Below are 19,522 nucleotides of genomic sequence, written 5' to 3'. Positions count from 1 at the left end.
GGAGACTGGGAGTGGGCGGAGCCAGGAGGCACAACGCTGACTCTCCACCTCGCTCACGAAACCCGTGCAGCCGCAAATCTGCCGCTCGCTCTGTCGCGTGTGGAAAAAAATTTAACGTACCTGTTTGATCAGAGTTTTTATAGAAACGTTTATTCAGGCAGAATTATTTCACACGTTCAGAGATTATAATTCAAAAGAGATTATAATTCAAAAGTCCGAGAGCGTTTCTGAGCGATGTTCTCAGAGCTGAAAGTACTTTAGATGGATAAATGGGCCTCGCTGCCCATTATCCATGCAGGGTCCCCCTAATGGCCGTGTGTGTGTGTGTGTGTGTGTGTGTGTGTGTGTGTGTGTGTGCTCCATCTCCCTGTTAGCCACTGTGCCCTCGTGACTGTGGATGTTAATTGTGAGCAAAGGGAATAATGAAGTAGTCTCCTTGTGTGTGTGTGTGTGTGTGTGTGTGTGTGTGTAAGTGTGTATACGTATACATGCACAGGAGCCTTCGAGTAGTTAAGTTTTTATGCATCCCTGTGGGTGTGTGTGTGTGAGTGTGTAAGTGTGTGTGTGCTCCATCATTTTGCTGTCGTTAGCACCCATGCTAATTGCCAGCACCAAGAATAATGGAGTACTCCTCTTTTATGTGTGTGTGTGTGTGTGTGTGTGTTTATACGTGTGTGTGTGTGTGTGTGTGTGTGTGTGTGTGCGCTCGCACCATCAGTCACTGTCCTGTCGTTACCTTGCTGCTAATTCCTATCAGACAGTGTAATGGAGAGTTCCCTCTGGACCAATCAGCAGTCTCCCACCTCAACACACACACCACTCAGCAACTCTGTGTGTGTGTGTGTGTGTGTGTGTGTGTGTGTGTGTCAGGATTACTGAACGAAGCAGGTGAATTATGTTTGTGTTTGTGTGTGACAGAGAGAGACTGTCTGTGTTGACTTGAGGATTAATGACACTGTTGTGTAAAGTGTGTATGTGTGTGTGTGTGTGTGTGTGTGTGTGTGTGTTTAAATGATCTGTATCTCCACCATGCTTTTACTGCGAGAGAGGCTGCTGTTGTAAAGTATCAGTGTGGCGACGGCGTCACCGTGAAACCACGAGCCTCAGGTCATGTGACCAAAACAGCGAATGCACAGACCGACGCCGCAAAGTGGGCGGAGCCACGGGGTTTCGCTCATTGTTTTTTCCTCATTTGGGCGACAGAACCACACAGAGTCTCCTGGATAAAAAAAAAAATAAAATAAAATAAAAAAAAAAAAACACACCAGACTGACGTCATCAACCACAAGTCTGACTTTTTTTCTGCTGTTTGTCAAACGGCACCAAATCCTACATTACCCATCAGCCTCAGAGAGCGTTACTATGGCGAAGAAGGCAGCTAAACCCAAGAAATATATTCAAATATATTCAATATTATCTTCTGCTTTGTTCCAGGTTGGTGGTTGTGATTAAGAACACGGCTCGGTGTGTTGGCCCTGGAGGCTGGTCGGGTTTATCATGGAGGGCAGCCAGTGAGCAGGTTCACACTCGCTTCCTTAACACTGTCGCTCGATTTTTCTAGGCGAACAAACTGCAGCAGCCAATCAGCAGTCTCCATTCACAACAACAACATTAGGTCAGCGCCTGCAGGAGAGGCAGCGTCTCTCCTCAGGAGTTTCCCACTAAAATATTCTGACAGCCCACCTCAAACAGACAGCCAGTCGCTGCTCTGGGTCAGTGGGATCCCCATAGTTGGTTCTCTGTCTCTCTGGATGCGGTGCCAGCAGACCCAGAGAGTCTCGAATTGTCCCACGGACATCTGAAAATAAGTTCGGAAACGGTCATGATACAATTTTAATTCCTGGATCAGCAGGTGGGATTCCCCTTCTCTCTCCCTGCTCTGTAAAAGCGGGTGTAGCCAAAATCTCCTCTTTGGACGGGTAAACAATTCAATAATGACAAGCAGGGTGGGAATCACACAATTTTAGGGGCAAGGCCATTTGGCCTTTGGTGTTGCAACTTTTTTTGGGGCATTAAGGCCACATGCCGGGACACCAAGGCCATTAAGTAAAATGCCTGGATTTGTAACCTATGCTATGAATAAACATCGTGACTTGATACAATTAAACAAAAAAACATCACACAAAATACAATGTGATTATACAACTATATTGAAGCATAGTGAGGGCATTTCGCTCTGAAAATATCAAAGTTTTTTTTGCTAGTATTCTCTCCGTTTCAGCAGAAATACATGAGATCTGACGGTAACTAGTCCTTGTCAGCAGCCAACTTGGGCTTATCATGTTTTCTAGACATCGTGATTTCCCAAAACTGGATAAATACCACACACAGCAACACAAAACTGCTCTGCTAGCTCAATCATGTCGTACTAGAATATCTGCTGGAAAAAAATCAGTTTTTCATGGACTGATAGTTATACTCCTGCCGACTTCTCAGTCATTTTTAATCTAACAGGTGCCATGACAGCGTCTCAGCAGCACAGCTGATCTTTATCTACAACCAACTTATATGAACAGTTATATTTAAATACAGGCTACTGCTTTCCAGTGTCGGCGCCACAACAAACATCTGTCTTTTCATAAACTCTCCGGCAGATGTTTTATTTCAGCTGGGGGTGTGTCACTCCAAATTAACGTCAGCTCCGTTTAATGTGGCTAAGCAGCAAAAGTAACGACAGTAAACAGTCACATTAAGGCTGAACAGAGTTATAGAACCACCTTTTCAGGCTGTTATCAATTTACCTCTGAAATAAAGACCACAGTTTTCACAGATGTGTTGATTTATTAAATGTTCATTTCAATATACAGATGCAAACAAATTGACAAATTAATTAAATCAATGGCTTAGAAAACTCATAAAGACTAAACAAATTAATAACGGTTAACAGGCTAATTAATAACTGATAACATTAACACATTAATAACAAGAACAAAGTTACAGCCGCGCATCTCCATGGAAAATCCTACAGGTACTGTCCGTGGTGCTGAATCTTCCTCAGCAGGTACTGTCCGTGGTGCTGACTCCGCATTTCATTCTCTTTATTATAGAAATTAAAGCTCCATAAAATTCACAGAGGATCTTGTTTAGCTCTTCTTTCCTTACAGGTGAGAAATCAGCTGTTTGTCCGGTGTTTTTCAGGTAGTCTTGTAGACATTTGACGGCCCAAGACGTTGACCGGGCCGTACCGGCTTCATTTCCTGACCACTCCACCTGATCCAGCTCTTCACTCGTCACTCTCGCGTATCTCTCCTTTTTCTGTTCTGTCTTGTCTTCCTCGTTCAGACATTTATCCAAACTTAGGTCGCCAAAGAAATCAGAATTGACAACAAAACAGTCCATTATGCAGGCTGACAAAGCTGACAGCGGCTTTTGATGCGGGTTTCAGTGAAACGTTTTGTGTTACCATGGAAACCACACAGACTCGGGCAATAAGTTATAGGCGGAGTAATATTTTCAGTGATGAGGTATTTTTCATTTGAGCTCGGCTAGCCGTGCTGTCATGCTCATTTGAGCACATTCTAAACATCTGATTGACCAATCATATTGCTTGCATGCAAAACATTGCTTTGCTTCAAAGCCACTGACATGAGCAGAAATTCAACTCATTTTGGGTCGGGATTCGCTTTTTTTCCCCTCGGGATTTTCTTGCATCCATGATAACCTTGAGAGATTGACTGCTTGGGGCACACCGGCCAAATTGGCCGTGAGGGGTACAATTATTTTCAGGGCACTATGGCCAGAGCGAGGGGCAACGACGGCCATGGACGCTGTGACTGTGGTATAATTCCCACCCTGATGACAAGGTCCTCATCAGAGGACGAAGCTGACTCCATGTTTTTTCGGAGGGATTCATATTTCGCAATACAGTGGTCCCTCGTTAATCGCGGGAGTTATGTTCTAAAAATAACCCGCAATAGGTGAAATCCGCGAAGTAGTCAGCTTTATTTTTTACAATTATTCTAGATGTTTTAAAGCTGTAAAACCCTTCACTACACACTTTATACACTTTTCTCAGACAGGCATTAACATTTTCTCACTTTTCTCTCTTGTTTAAACACTCTCAAAGTTCAAACCTTGGTAGAAAAATAAGTCCAGTATTATAGAATGAACGCATTCTGTACTGTACAGGAGACACGGCACGGAGGACATTGATTGACAATGGTCTACAGTCTCTTAGCCAATCAGGACGCAGAACACAATGCGCTGTAAAAAATTATGCGCTGCAAAATTACACTGAAAAAATCCGCGAAACTGCGAGGCCGCGAAAGGTGAACCGCATTATAGCGAGGGACAGGTGTACGCACATTCGCATCGCTGATTGGTGTGAATAGTTAAAGACAAAATTGTCGCCGGTGAGTTTTTTTCGCACTTTCGTTTCGCTATTTCGCTACGCACGCCGGTGTGGAAGAACCTTAAAGCCTCAGGCAGCCGACTCCTCGTCTCGCAATGTCCGATCCACAACTCTACAATCGATTCATCTGAGGATTCATGGCTGATCCGTATCGATTGAGGAGTCTGCTGCCGTATCTCTCGCCTGGAAAAGAGGTTATCCGGTCAAACCGCTTTATCGTTCCCATCAGATGCATCAGATACACAACACACAGCAGCTAACACCACCAGGCCTGTCGATTCATAACACACACAGAGACGCTGAGACGTGTTCGGGGAGTGTGTGCTGTGGCTAAAAATAAATAATGATACATAAATAAATAAATAAATGAATAAATAAATAAATAACATACATCATTTAAAAAAATCAAGACCTTAAAGGAAGGTGTGGTGAGTGTTACTGTGTGGAAAATTAATTTGCTAACAAGGTGAAAAAAAGGCTTTTGTATTTCATGGTGACTAACAAGCAGTTAGTGTGTGTGTGTGTGTGTGTGTGTGTGTGTGTGTGTGTGTGTGTGTGTGTGTGTGAGTGTACCCATCCATCAGTGTGTCCATGTGTCCACTACTTTCTCCAACAGGGAATTCTCTCTCTCTCTCTTTCTCTCTCTCTTGCGCACACACACAAACACACACATACAAACAGACACGTACACACACACACACACACACACACACACACACACACACACACACACACACTCTCTCTCTCTCACACACAGTTACCTACCTGCATACATACGAGCATGTATGCACATAGACGTTAGGATGATGTATTCAGGTGTCCAGAGGGAATAATTAATGATGGGAGGTGTGTGTGTGTGTGTGTGTGTGGTACTTGACTCTGGGAGTAGCCAAAATAATTTTTCCTCCACACAGTGTCGTTCATTCAGTGTCTCTCTCTTTGACACACACACACACACACACACACACACACACACACACACACACACACACACACACACACACACAGCATCAGTCATTCAGTGCAGACAGGCTGAAATCAGTCATTTGTCAGGGGTCTCCTGGGGACCTGTCCAGGGGCTCAGGAAGATGGACAGCTGAGAGAGCGAGCGTGTGTGTGTGTGTGTGTGTGTGTGTGTGTGTGTGTGTGTGTGTGTGTGTGTGTGTGTGTGTGCGCGGGGGGAGGGGTGTGAGATAGAGAGAGTGAGGAAGTGTGCATACCTGTGTTTGTGTCCATTTGTATGGAGCTGTGTGTGTGTGCTTTGTGTGTATTTCTGTCGACATGCATCATTGTGTGTGTGTGTGTGTGTGTGAGAGTACGCCTTGAGGCATACCAGTAAAATTAGCTGCAGTGTTCGCTGTGAGATTAGAGAATGTAAGGAGTGAAAAACGTGTGTGTGTGTGTGTGTGTGTGTGTGTGTGTGTAAGACCCTGACAGATAACTTAAAATTACAAAAAAAAAATTAAATGAAGAATAAAATTATCAGTTTGAGCTCATTTTGAGACTCCGGCTGTTTCAGGGAAAATGAACAAGCCTTTAATTTCACTTTTAATTCACTCGAGGAAAAACCAAAAAATATCATCTGGTGACGTTACCATGGAAACAGGAAATATGCCGCAGCAACCTGGGCACATAAAATAAAACTATACAAAATACAACATGGGTCAAAAAATGTGTGCTGTATAATCCTGTAACTTTAACAAAGGACAGCAAATATCTAACGGCTCCTTCTGCAATAACTTGAGTTTTATTTTGAAACATTTATTTTGAAATTACGTCCTCAGCCTTTGATGAGCCGCTGAAACAGAAACCTGCAGATTCTCTTTGCAGCCGTAGCAACCGGAAATGGATGGCGAGGCGCGTTGGAAACATTTCAGCTTTATTATGCATTCATACACTTCATCATATCAGTTTTTATTTTTTGTTTCATTCTTAATTTTTGTTTTCAGTGCAGTTTAGCTCCAGTTAGCTTCCAGAATGGGTTTGCTCAGTTCAGTTTAGCTTTTATCGTGTCAAAATGTTCTGTTTTAGTTGAGTTTTTATTATGAGTTTTTATCATTATATTGGTAACACTTTACAAGAACAGTACAACAATTAACGTTAGTTAACATTAGTTAATGCCGTAATGGTTAGTTAATGATTATTATGGCATTTACTAATGTTAATAATATCTACAATAACCCTTAAATAACATATAAATTAATACCTTAGCATGAACAGCATTAGTACATGATTCTTAGACACATTAGTTAACGGTTAGTTACCTGTTACTTAATGTTTATTACCTGTTACTTAATGTTTATTACGGCATTAACTAACATTAACTGTTGTACTGTTACTGTAAAGTGTTCCCATTATATTTGACTGGTGGTCTCAGTGAACATCAGCAGCAGCGCCTCGTCGTGCTGCTGATGTTGATGAATTTGACCAAACTGACGGACTGACTCTTATTTTGGAAAAAGCTGTCGTGTGACCAGAGGATCTGCAGGGGTTTAATTATGCAGCAGCTTTCACCCATAAAAAAAGAAAGAAAAGATGCACATTTGATTGACAAACAAGACGAGTCATCAAACTGAGCAGACTGATTAGTTTAGTTTAGTTTAGTTTATTTAATCAAGGGACAGTGCATATTAATAGAACAAAAACAATTGTAAATATGCCAGAGTTAGCCAGAAGGCTAGTTTTCATCTGTAGTCCCTATGCCAAGATGTAATACACGGCTTTCTGAAATTATAAATACATAAAAAGAAAGCAGCCAACAATAGAAAGGAAGGACGAAAAAGTAAGTTATTCGAAAAAAAAAAAAAAAAAGAAATTAGAAATAAAACGGGGGAAAAAAGTAAGGCATCAAAGGTTAAAATTAAAATAAAAATCTAATAAATAAATACATAAATAATTGATAAATAAATTAAATTATAGCTGTAGTGGTTACCATATATATATATATATATATGTGTGTGTGTGTGTGTGTGTGTGTGTGTGTGTGTGTCTTTGTATACGTGTCTACATCAGTGAATGGATAATGTGCATTTCTATATGTGTTGGGTGTCTGTGTGTGTGCTTTTGTATCAGGGGGTCTTGTGTGTGTGTGTGTGTGTGTGTGTGTGTGTGTGTGTGTGTGTGTGTGTGTGTGTGTGTGTGTGTGTTTTCCCCCAGAGACCTCTAGGCAGAAAATGAATGGTGAGTAAATGTGTTTAGCTCCTCTGGTCTGACTTTGCACTGTCAGCTCAGCATCAATCACCTCCACACACACACACACACACACACACACACACACACACACACACACACACACACAGAGAGAGAGAGAGAGAGAGAGAGTTGGTATTTAATCTCAGCCTCTTGGCTTCTTTGGTACTGAAACGTCTAAGCAGACTAACAGATGATTTGCCACACATACACACACACACACACACACACACACACACAGAGAGAGAGAGAGAGACACACACACACACACACACACATCTACATACATAAAAGACACTTTCCCTCTCTCACACACACAGCGGGTCGTCCATCAGCGTGGCTGTGCTGTGGCTCTCTGCTGCTGCTTCAGGAGAAATAATGCAACTTTTAACCCTCCAGCCTGTCAACACACACACACACACACACACTCACACACACACACCACAGACAGCTAGTGTCTTGTGTCTCGACCTCTAAAATACGGCTGCTAGCTCTGGGAAATGCTGCAGTTTGCAGACGTGAGGCAGAATCACTGGGACGATCCGGTTACCGTCGGGTTTTTGAAGTATCCCGCTTCTGTGTTTGCACATGTAAACGTCACATCCTGATTTCAGAAACCGGGATAAGTTTCTGACCGATAAGCTCTTATCCCGGCCTCTGACCGCTGCCGACTAGCTGCACAGGCGACGTTAACGGAAACACAAACAACCAGAACGTCTCTCTTCTGGAGCCATGAGGAAGCAGAGTTTTGTCTTTTGGTGATTAAATTTAAATTATTAAATTTACTGGGCAGGTTAGATGGGAGAAAGCATCAAAATGCTGACCCGCTCAAGTCTGTAGAAAACAGAAAAATACAAAAAAAACAAAAAAACAAAACACATTACCACATGACCAAACATCACAACAAAGGAAGTGGCTCTGATCCAGCAACTTCCACATTCGTCAGATTTTTTCATTTTTTGCTTCAGATTTCATGGCTTTTCCCAGTTTAATGGGGAGAACCGTTTCAACAGAAAATAAACATGATGATATGTTTTCAATGTCCTGGACACATTTTGTAAGTATCGGTGTTTCTTTGAGGGTCTATTTGATCCTGGGCTTTTTTTTTTTTTTTTAGCCGTTTAAATCATATGAGAGATATCAACATTTTACACACATTTGTTTTAGTTGTTCTGTACCAGCAAGTCGTTAAAGACTCTGCAGCTGGTCCAAAATGCTGCGGCACGTGCGCTGACTAGAACTAGGAGAAGAGATCATATTACTCCAATAGTGGCCTCTTTACATTGGCTTCCTGTAGAATGTAGAATAGAATTTAAAACTCTTCTCCTCACCTATAAAGCTCTTAATGGGCAGACACCATCTTATCTGAAAGAGCTCATAGTTCCTTATCACCCTGCCAGAGCACTGCGCTCCCAAAATGCAGGTTTACTGGTGGTTCCCAAAATCTCTAAAACTAGATCGGGAGGCAGATCCTTCCAATTCCAGGCTCCACGTTTGTGGAACAATCTTCCTATCTCAGTTCGGAGGGCAGATTCACTCTCTATCTTTAAGATTAGACTTAAAACTTTCCTTTTTGACAAAGCTTATAGTTAGGGTCGGCCCAGGTTGCCCTGGACCGGCCCTTAGTTATGCTGCTGTAGGCCTAGACTGTCGGGGGACTTCATATCATGCTCTGAGCACTTTCCTCTCTCTAATCTTCCTCTTCCCTCTTCCTTTCTTCTTCTTCCTGTCCTCCTCTATACCCCCCCCCCCCCCCCCCCCCCCCCCCCCTTTTTACTCAGTGCATGCTATTGTTCCAGAGTCCACTGCCCCTTTGGTTTTGCTGTACTTTCTGTGTCTTGTCTCGGTTATACTGTCCTGGTCATCCTGGAAGGTCATCCAGCTGCAGATGAGATGGCTAGATGCTGCATGTCACTTCCATCTAGACTACCTGTTCAGGATACCCTGCTGTTTCTGTTGTTGTCTGCTGTCCCAGTTTGTCCTTATCTCCCTGTCTCTGTCTCTTTGTCTCTCTCTCTCCCCTCCCACCCAACCGGTAGAGGTAGATGACCGCCCGCCCTGAGTCTGGTTCTACCTGAGGGTTCTTCCCGTTATAGGGGAGTTTTACCTTGCCACTGTCGCCAAGAGCACAGGAGGGAATCTGTTGGGTTTCTTGTTTTCTACTATAATCTGTAGAGCGTGGTCTTTACCTGCTCTACCTGTAAAGCGTCATGAGATAACTTCTGTTGTGATTTGACGCTATATAAATAAAGTTTGATTGATTGATTGATTCTGGATGCCGAGGAGCTGTAGCATGCCATTTATAATCTTCAAAAAACCTCTCTCTGCTTCCTCTGATGTTGGACCAGAGGGCCCGGCTCCCAGTCTCCATTCTAGTTGATCCCAAAGGTGTTGGATGGGGTTGAGGTCGGGGCTCTGTGCGGGCCGCTCGAGTTCTTCCACACCAAACTCAGCCGGCTACGCCTTTATGGAGCTGCTCTGTGCACTGGGGCTCAGTCATGCTGGGACAGGAAAGGGCCTTCCTTCCCCAAACTGGTCCCACAAAGCTGGAAGCAGAGAATTGTCCAAAATGTCTCGGTAGGCTGAAGCGTTCAGATTTCCCCTCACCTTGGGGTTTGCAAGATGGTGCCAGTGTGTCAGGCGGGCCATCAGCTGCTCTGACTGTTGTGTGTGTTTCTGCTGCTTGTAACACTTACTGCACATAATGGCACCGAAAATGGCAGCGCCTCCGGGGAAAGCGTAGCGGTTGTCTGGTGAGGGTTGGTACGTCCTGATCGAGGTGGATATGGAGCTGGGCCTCGCCTGTGTATCTTTCAACGTTTGCTGGACTCTGTCGCTGCCTGGTTTGTAGCGGTGTCAGGTTCAGATGTGGTGTTCCAGCCCTGCGGACCCTGCTCTCCTTGTCTCCACTGGCATGGAGTGAATCTGGGGAACCGGCGGTCTCTGGGTCAGCCTCTCTGTCAGCTGCTCGCCCTGACCTGCCAGCTCCTGCCAGGTTTGGCCTGGTTAATACCAGATCACTTGCGAATAAATCATTTATCCTTAAGGATTTCTTCATATCCCGGAATCTGGATTTCCTCTTTATCTCCGAGACTTGGCTGAGTGTTGATGAGTGTAGTGTCTTTACAGAACTTTTACCACTGCCTTTAAAAGCCCAAATCTTCGCAAAAATGTGGATTCAGTGTCATTTTCTGTCAGGTATCCACACTGTCATGAGCTCCTGATGGCAAAGGCAAAAAAGCTTTCTCTCTTCTCACTCGGATTGTTGAGCTGCATAAGCAAGGCCCAACAACAAGGCCCTCACAGCGTGCCATTGCTGCTGAGGTTGGACGCAGTAAGACAGTCAAGTGGTAGACCCAAAAAAAATTCACCGGCCCTGAGCCGGAGCATCCAATTGGCTGTCCGTCAAGACACGGGACGATCCTCGGCCCAAATTAAGCTTGTCACTGGTGCCAACTGCAGTCCCATAACCATCAGACGGCATCTGCAAGAGAAGGGTTTTAAGAGCAAAAAACGTCTTCAAAGGCCTTGTCTCCTTCAACGGCACAAAATTGCCCGTTTGGAGTTTGCACGAGAGCACCAAACATGGGACATTGAAGAAATCTTCACCGCTTGGAGCAACATTCCCACTAGCCTCCTGGAAACACTAGCATCAAGCATGCCGAAACAAATTTTTGAGGTGATTACCAAGAAGGCTTTTTTGCCTTTGCCATCAGGAGGTCATGACAATGTGGATACCTGACAGAAAATGACACTGAATCCACATTTTTGCGAAGATTTGGGCTTTTAAAGGCTGTGGTCTTAAACTTTTGATCAGCATTTCAGTTTAATGGTTGTTTGCAATAAATTGCTTACTCAATTTTTTTTTTTTTTTTTTTTTTTGTCTCACTCCCATTTCTTTTTTTTTGCATTTTGAAGCTCTACTGAGAACCTTCTTAAAATCCAACAGTGCAAAATGTAAATTCTTGCAATTTCTCAACTGGTCTTAAGATTTTGATCAGGAGTGTATGACAAAGACTTTTTAACAGATTTTTCTGTGCTCTTGGCTGACATTATGCGCAAATATGATCGGGTCCTTATTGTCGGAGATTGTAATATTCATGTGTGTTGCCCTGAAAACCCTTTGGCGTGAGACTTTTTAAACATCATTGACTCTTTTAATCTTGTGCAGTCTGTACTTGGGCCTACACATGAACATGGTCACACACTTGATCTTGTTTTATCTTATGGTCTGCCTGTTTTTAACTTGGCGGTCTGTGATGCTTTTTTCTCCGATCATATGCTTGTACTTTTTGAAGCTGCTGTTTGCTGTCACACAGTTAAATCTCGCGCTGATGCGCGCAAATATCAAGTTATTAACTCTTCCACTGCTTCTCACTTCTCAGCTGTTTTCAGTCAGAACTGTGTCATCCCTGAATCTGTATGTGAGGATACAGAGGCTCTCAACTCATGGTTTTTTGACACCTGTCAAACTGCCATAGACATTGCGACTCCATTAAAGACCAGACAGCATAAAACTAAAGTGGAGTCCTGGCTAAATAAAACAACCCATGCTTCCAGACAGGAGTGTCGAAGAGCTGAGCGAAAGTGGAAAAAGGACAAATTGTGAGTGTCTTTTCAAATGTTGAGAGACTGCTGGCATCATTACCAATCCACTGTGAAAGAGGCTAAAAGAAAATATTTTTCTGATTTTGTTCTGTTAAACTGCCGCAAGCCTTGTGTGTCATTTAAAGTTATCAACTCTGCTCTGAATGCACCACAGACTCTACCAGAGCACTTATTTCACCCACTGTGTCTGATCCTTCAGTGTCTGTCCCCTGCTCTGCTGTTTTGGACACGTTTGAGCCTGTGACCCTGCCCTTTGTGCAGGAGATTGTTGGTCATTTGAAGCCCTCAGGTTCTCCGGATGATACTGTCCCTCCCCGACTTTTTAGAAGGCTTTCCCTCACTGTTGGGCCATCTTTTCTCACAGTTATTAATAGCGGTCTGTCCTCTGGAGTGGTCCCTGTAAATTTTAAACATGCAGTTGTGCAAGCTTTGTTAAAAAAAAAAACTGGATCCTACTGTTTTGGCAAATTTCAGGCCTATCTCTAAATTGCCTTTCTTTTCTAAAATCCTAGAGAAGATTGTCTGTTCTCAGCGCATGGACTTTTTAAATGAACAGAATATTCTTGAGATTTTCCAATCTGATTTTAAAACATTGCACAGCACCGAATCAGCGCTTTTAAGAGTTTTTAATGATATATTTTTAGTTACTGACTCTTGTCACTGTGTTGTTCTTGTACTTTTAGATTTGACTGCAGCATTTGATACAGTGGACCATGAAATCCTGATTGCTCGTTTGGAGCAGCGGGTTGGGAAAAGGGGAACAGCACTTGAATGGTTCAGGTCTTACCTGTCACATCGGACCTTCTGTGTCAGCCTTGATAACTCTGTGTCCTCCACTGCTCCTCTCTCATGTGGGGTCCCACAGGGCTCTGTGCTTGGCCCTCTTTTATTTTCCCTCTATCTAATCCCACTTGGTTCCATTCTGTCAAGTTATCATGGGTTTACTTTCTTTGTTCAGCTTCTGCCCAAACTTGAAAATGGCCTGGTCGACCATAAAGTATGCACGGGAACAACTCTTTTCTTCTTTCCAGCTTTTATTTTGTTGCAGGAGGAATATCAGGTTGAAAACCTTCAAATGGCAACAGAAATTTATGATCACCACTTCCAAAGAAAACAATGTTTTAACTCATTTTTAAATATTTTCAGTAATTTAACTTCAACTTAAATGGTTTTAAAGTGCATATTTGCTATTTTAATATTACACACATTTCACTAGCATTTATACTTTAAACAGACTATAAGCCAAAAGAGAAAATCAAATCCAAGCAGGCAACTTGACTGCTGCTCAACATGATTAGCTGCTATTTCATTTAATCATTATATCAAATCATTAAACCAGTAACACAGTAAACATTATCAATCAGAGTCCATATAATCAATTCATCCATACCAGTAGCTTCTTTGTGGTTTGACCCAAGCTGAACAATGTTTCCCTCTGTTGTCTGCTGAAGCCACTCTGAGGTGCAGAGTGATTCTGCTGGAGCACTGCAGGCAGGTGCTCTCACTCAGCTAATGACTGCTGATCAGCAACAGGGTTTCCCTCTCCTCAACAGGGACTCTATGCACTGCTCCACTCAGCCTTCAGGAGGCATCATTACTTTGGACTGGCTGACTTAGTTTTACCTTTGACCTTGGACTTGACACATTCTCAGGAAACATGGCATTTCTTTTCACTGCTATGCGGATGACAGTCAGATCTCTGTCCTCCTTAAAAGGTCTGACTCCCTCTGTGTTAAGCCATTGCTGAAGTGTTTACATGACCTTAAAGCTTAGATGTCTTTAAATTTTCTGAATTTTAATGAAAAAAAAAAAAAAAGACAGAAGTCATTGTGTTTGGAGGCACTTCTGTGACCCCCTTAGTTGATCTGGGTTCTTTGGCACAGTATCACAAGCCGATTGTAAAAACTCTGGGGGTAAAAGTGGACGCAGACCTTAAATTTGACAGCCAGATTAAAGCTGTTGTGAAGTCAAGCTTTTTCCAGTTAAGGCAGCTGGCAAAAATTAAACCAGTCCTTCAGAGACAGCACTTTGAAACAGTAATCCACGCCTTTGTGACCACTCGGCTGGATTACTGTAATTCGCTTTATATGGGGGTTAGTGGATCCTCCATTGCTCATCTTCAACTGGTACAAAATGCTGCTGCACGTCTTTAAACTGGCACAAGCAAGTATGAGCACATTTCACCTATTTTAGCTTCACTCCACTGGCTACCCGTCCATTTTAGGATTCATTTTAAAATTCTTTTATTTGCTTTCAAAGCCTTGAATGGCCTTGCCCCACACTACCTCTCAGAGCTGCTGCTCCCCTACACTCCGAGCCGCTCTCTCAGGTCAGCTGACCAGCTGCTCCTGACAGTGAGTACATTTACATGCACACCATATTCCTGTATTATTCGGAATATCCTCAATATGCCAGTTGCGCACAAGTCGTGTAAACACGCACCGAACCAGATTAAGGTCATATTCCGGTTGGAGAGAATTCCAAATCAGACCCCTGGCATATGCCTGTTCCAACCAGAATACTGTGCCATGTACACACCTTAATGGGAAAATGCCATGTACCGGATTATTCAGATACGTCTGTACATGCTCGATTCACAAGGAATCCTGGGGCGTTTTTGTTGCCACGGTTACTGCAAGCGGGGAGAACGACATGGCGAACAGCAGCAAGAGCCAGGAGACTGCAGTCTGCCTTCAGCTGATCAGAGACTGAAAATATCATGGAGGATATCAATGGGAGAAAACACAGAAATAGCGATAGAAGAAGAAGACTTCTTCTTCTGTATTTCCGACAGACTCGACGCCTATACGCGTACTGCTGCCCCCCGCAGGCTGAATGTCGCATTATAATTTTATGTGCATGTTTTTTTTTTTTTTTTATCTTGTGTGGACAGTGCATTTAAAAAAAAAATTAATAATTTTTTTTTTTTAGATTATTTTATTTTATCTTATTTTATTGATTTATCCTTCACCTTTTTATTCTGCTTCTACTGTGTTATCTAGTTGTTTTTCATCTTGTTGTGCAGCACTTTGGAAAACCTTGTATTTGTTAAAATCGTGCTATATAAAGAAAGTGGATCGGATTGGATCGGACTGGATTGGATTGGAACGGAGGGGCTGAGGCCGAGCCCAGAACCCCTGTGGCAATGGGACTGAATGAAACACCTGAATTCAATGATTGCAGTCAACTTTGGGTGACTGCTGCATAGGAGACCACAAAAACACAGGAAAAGCAGCCACACACACACTGTCTGCATTTGCACATGAAACAGTTTATTTAGTAAACAGGCATTTATTACAGTAAACACTTTGCTGGAACTCTGATTCTCTCTGTATTAACACAAGATATACAACATGTGTTGGGATGTGCTGCATCTCTAACAGCATTGACTGAAGCATCTCCTGCTGCTGCTCTCACTGACACACTCGTGTTTGCTTACATCTGTATGATGCTCAATCAAGCTTCTCCCAAACACACACACACACACACACACACACACACACGACTGCATCTCTACAGGTTCTCCCCAATGTGGATTTCCATGTGTCTGTTGAGGATTCCTTTTACGGTAAACCCTTTACCACAGACAGAGCAGACGAACGGTTTCTCTCCAGTGTGGATTCTCATGTGTTTCTTGAGGTTTCCTTTCTGTGTAAACCCTTTACCACAGAGTGAGCAGACGAACGGTTTCTCTCCAGTGTGGATTCTCATGTGTTTCGTGAGGTTTCCTTTCTGTGTAAACCCTTTACCACAGAGTGAGCAGACGAACGGTTTCTCTCCAGTGTGGATTCTCATGTGTTTCGTGAGGTTTCCTTTCTCGGTAAACCTTTGACCACAGACGGAGCAGACGAATGGTTTCTCTCCAGTGTGGACTCTCATGTGTTTCGTGAGGGCTCCTTTCCGTGTAAACCCTGTACCACAGAGTGAGCAGGGTAATACACTCTTTCCTGTGTTCTTGGTTTTGGAGCAGGAAGCTGGTTTCTCTCCCACATCAGGACTGTCATGACTGAGAGGGACGTCACTCAGTGGGTTTGAACCTGACTGGACTTCACTGGTCTCATCCCAATCATCACTGTCCTCAGTCTCAGCCTCAGAGGAGGGTTCTGGGTTCCTGGCTCGTTCCTCTCCACCATCTTCTGCTTCCATCTGTCCAGTGGAGCGGCGGGCGTCTCTGCTCCACTGAGCTTCCTCTTCATCATCCTCACTCTTCACAGGGACAGCAGTGAACAGCAGCTTGGTGATATCCTGAAGCTGCTCTCCTTGCTGATTGGTGCAGAGTTCCTCCTGTTCCTCCTTAATGTTTTGGGGCTCAAACTCCAGACTGGGGGTCCGCTGAAGCTGCTCAGGGGGAACCTCCTCTTTACACACCACTGGAAAAAACACAGACACACACACACAGAGACACACAATTATGCTTGGAAGCTGGCCCGAGCCTGTCAGCATCACTTCATGTCAGCATAATCCCTACTAAAGCTTTTGTAAAAAACAGATATGGTGACAGTCAACACTTGCTTTTTTTTGTTCTTTTGTTGGTTTGTTTTGTAATTATGTTAGAAATAGCTTGTTTTTTATTCTCACCTAATTCCAGTTCACTCCGTGATTGCTTGGCAACCAAAGATCGGACGTCCCGTAACTTTCTCCACCAGAGCCCCAATAAAAACTTTGTTTTACATGGTCCTGATAACCTCACCGCCTCAGTTGATGAGATTATTGGGCGACTTCACTCTAACATCAAACCTGCCGCTGAGAATCTCTTTGTCATCTTTGACCAGTTCATGTCTTCATGTCTCAAAGCTCGCCCAGTGTTTTCTTTAAATAAAAAACATCGCAAAAATAGCTTGTCTTCTACAGACCTTGAACTTCTGATTCACACTTTGATTTAGTCCTATTTAGATTATTGTAATTCCCTCTACACACGAGCCTCAGTCAAGCTGCGTTAAATATTTTACGGTTGATTCAGATTATTAACTAGAATGAGCTGCAGGTCCCACATCAGCCCTGTTCTGGCTTCCTTCCATCGCCTCCCTGTAAAATTCAGAATAAACTATATGATTTTATTGATTGCAGCTTCCAAACACTCATCTTTAGGCCTTTCAGTACATCTCTGTCAAAGATCTATGGGATGACTTAGGATCTACAGTACTTTCAGAAAGTATTCAGACCCCCTTCACTTTTTTCACTTGTCTTATGTTGCAGCCTGATACTACAATTCTTTAAAATATTTTTTTCTCTCATTAATCTACATTCAGTTTTGCAAATTTATTAAAAAAGAAAAACTGAAATATCATATGGATATAAGTATGCTGACCCGTTGCAAAAACGAAGAAGTTCAAAGAAGTTTGGACTTTTTTTTCCCATAGATTTGTGAGGTTGTTTTTTTTTTGTTTGTTTGTTTTGTTTGTTTGTTTGTTTGTTTGTTTGTTTGTTTTTTGGAAATAACCACTTTAATCTAAAAGAGTTTTTTCTCTGAATATTAAAACTTTAATCCAGAAAATTCTGTAGTACTACTACGATTATTACAGCTATTGCTACTACTATTACTACTACGACTGTTGCTACTACTACTACTGCTATTGTTACTATGACTACTACAACTACAGTTATTAATATACTACCACTACTACTACTACTACTACTACTACTACTACTACTATTGCTGCTACTACCACTATAACTACAACAATTAATATGCTACTATTATTACTGCTACTGCTATTGCTACTACTACTACTGCTATACTGCTACTACAACTACAATTATTAATATACGACCACTACTACTACTACTACTACTACTACTATTGCTACTACTACCACTACAACTACAACAATTAATATACTATTATTATTACTTCCACTACTATTTCGGCGTATTCCACTCTCTTATGTAATGCGACACTCAGCCTGCGGGGGGCAGCAGAACGCGTATAGGTGTCTGGTCTGCTGGAAATACAGAAGAAGAAGAAGAAGTCACTATTTCTGTGTTTTCTCCCGTCGATATCCTCCATGATATTTTCAGTCTCTGATCAGCTGAAGGCAGACTGCAGTCTCCTGGCTCTTGCTGCTGGTCACCATGTCGTTCTCCCCGCTTGCAGTAACCATAGCAACACAGACGCCCCAGGATTCCTTGCGAATCGAGCATGCGCAGACGTGACTGAATATTCCGGTACGGGGCATTTTCCCATTAAGGTGTTTACATGGCACAGTATTCTGGTTAAAACAGACACATGCCAGGGGTCTGATTCTGAATATGACCTTAATCGGGTTCGGTGTGTTTACATGAGTCGTGCACAACCGGAATATTGAGGATATTCCGAATAATACGGGAATATGGTGTGCATGTAAACGTGCTAATTCAGAATAAACGATTTTGAAAAAAAAAAAATTATCTGAAATTGTGGCTGAAAAGACCTGCTAATATGATATTAGCCTGTGAGGTTGGTCATTTAGAGTTGTTATTATCATGCATTAATATTGATATCATTAGTTGTTATTATCATGCATTAATATTGATATCATTAGTTGTTATTATCATGCATTAATATTGATATCATTATCTCACAGATGCTGCAGATTGTCTCAATGTTTTCTTTTGAATCTTAACTGACGGTTAGCCTCTCCTGTCAGGGTCCAGGTGAGTCGCTGATGTGAAAACGGCGTTTAAAGCTTACGAACCTCTGTGCAGTCGCACCTCCGGCAGCAAGATGGCGTCCAGGAGCCTCTGCTGCCTCTCCACCTTCAGTTTCAGGCGAGAGTTTTTCAGCTCGTACTCGGCCAGCGTCTCCTCGAGCAGAGCCAGCGTCTCCTCGGCGGCTGCAGTTTGTCGCTGCATCACCTGCGATCTCAGCTCGCAGAGTTCAGACATCTTCACAAAGTTGGTGCTCGACTTCCTTCCGTCTACAAGAAATCTGATGTTTCGCTGCTTTGACTCCAAGAGAAAATACTCTGATATTCGCCTCAGAAATGAGTTTTTGTTTATTTTCTTCCTCGGCTGATGATTCCGATTCTGAGAATGTTGTTCTTTAAATCTGTGACTTTGGCTGCTAATGGTTACTATGGTAACTAACAAAAACTGGTCCTGTCTTTTGATGATAGCCCTATATTTGTGAAGCTTCTGTGAATCTAGGTTGGAACCAGAGTTACTATAGTTGTTTTTTTTCTTCTTTTTTTAAACCATTGAATCTTAACTAGGAGTCATGGCTGTTATGCACTCAGAGGGCAACTGCCATAAAATAAAATACAAAATAAAAAAAAATAAATCATGAATTTCAAAAAGCACTCCCATTTTATTTTTATTTTCTCAACTGCCCATTTAAAAAAAAACAAAAAAAAAAAACAGACTCCTATCTATTGGTTGTGGCTGTTATGCACTCAG

General features: G+C 42.7%; 1 protein-coding gene across 1 annotated transcript in view; it reads right to left on the bottom strand.

Annotated features, from left to right (window-relative positions):
• LOC115359829 (zinc finger protein 585A-like) overlaps positions 1-19,012 on the bottom strand; it is a 1,044,768-nt gene extending 1,025,756 nt beyond the window's left edge. Inside the window, exons 1-3 of the mRNA XM_030052472.1 lie at positions 18,839-19,012; positions 16,059-16,102; positions 15,680-15,974 (exon numbers count right to left, since the gene is read on the bottom strand). Coding sequence (XP_029908332.1) covers positions 15,680-15,974; positions 16,059-16,102; positions 18,839-19,012 — 513 coding nt within the window. The remainder of the gene's footprint in view (positions 1-15,679; positions 15,975-16,058; positions 16,103-18,838) is intronic.
• Positions 19,013-19,522: the final 510 nt, after the last annotated feature.

Source organism: Myripristis murdjan, chromosome 5 (assembly GCF_902150065.1).
Source record: "Myripristis murdjan chromosome 5, fMyrMur1.1, whole genome shotgun sequence".
NCBI classification, from domain to species: domain Eukaryota; kingdom Metazoa; phylum Chordata; class Actinopteri; order Holocentriformes; family Holocentridae; genus Myripristis; species Myripristis murdjan.
This window is presented reverse-complemented; position numbering and strand designations above follow the sequence as displayed.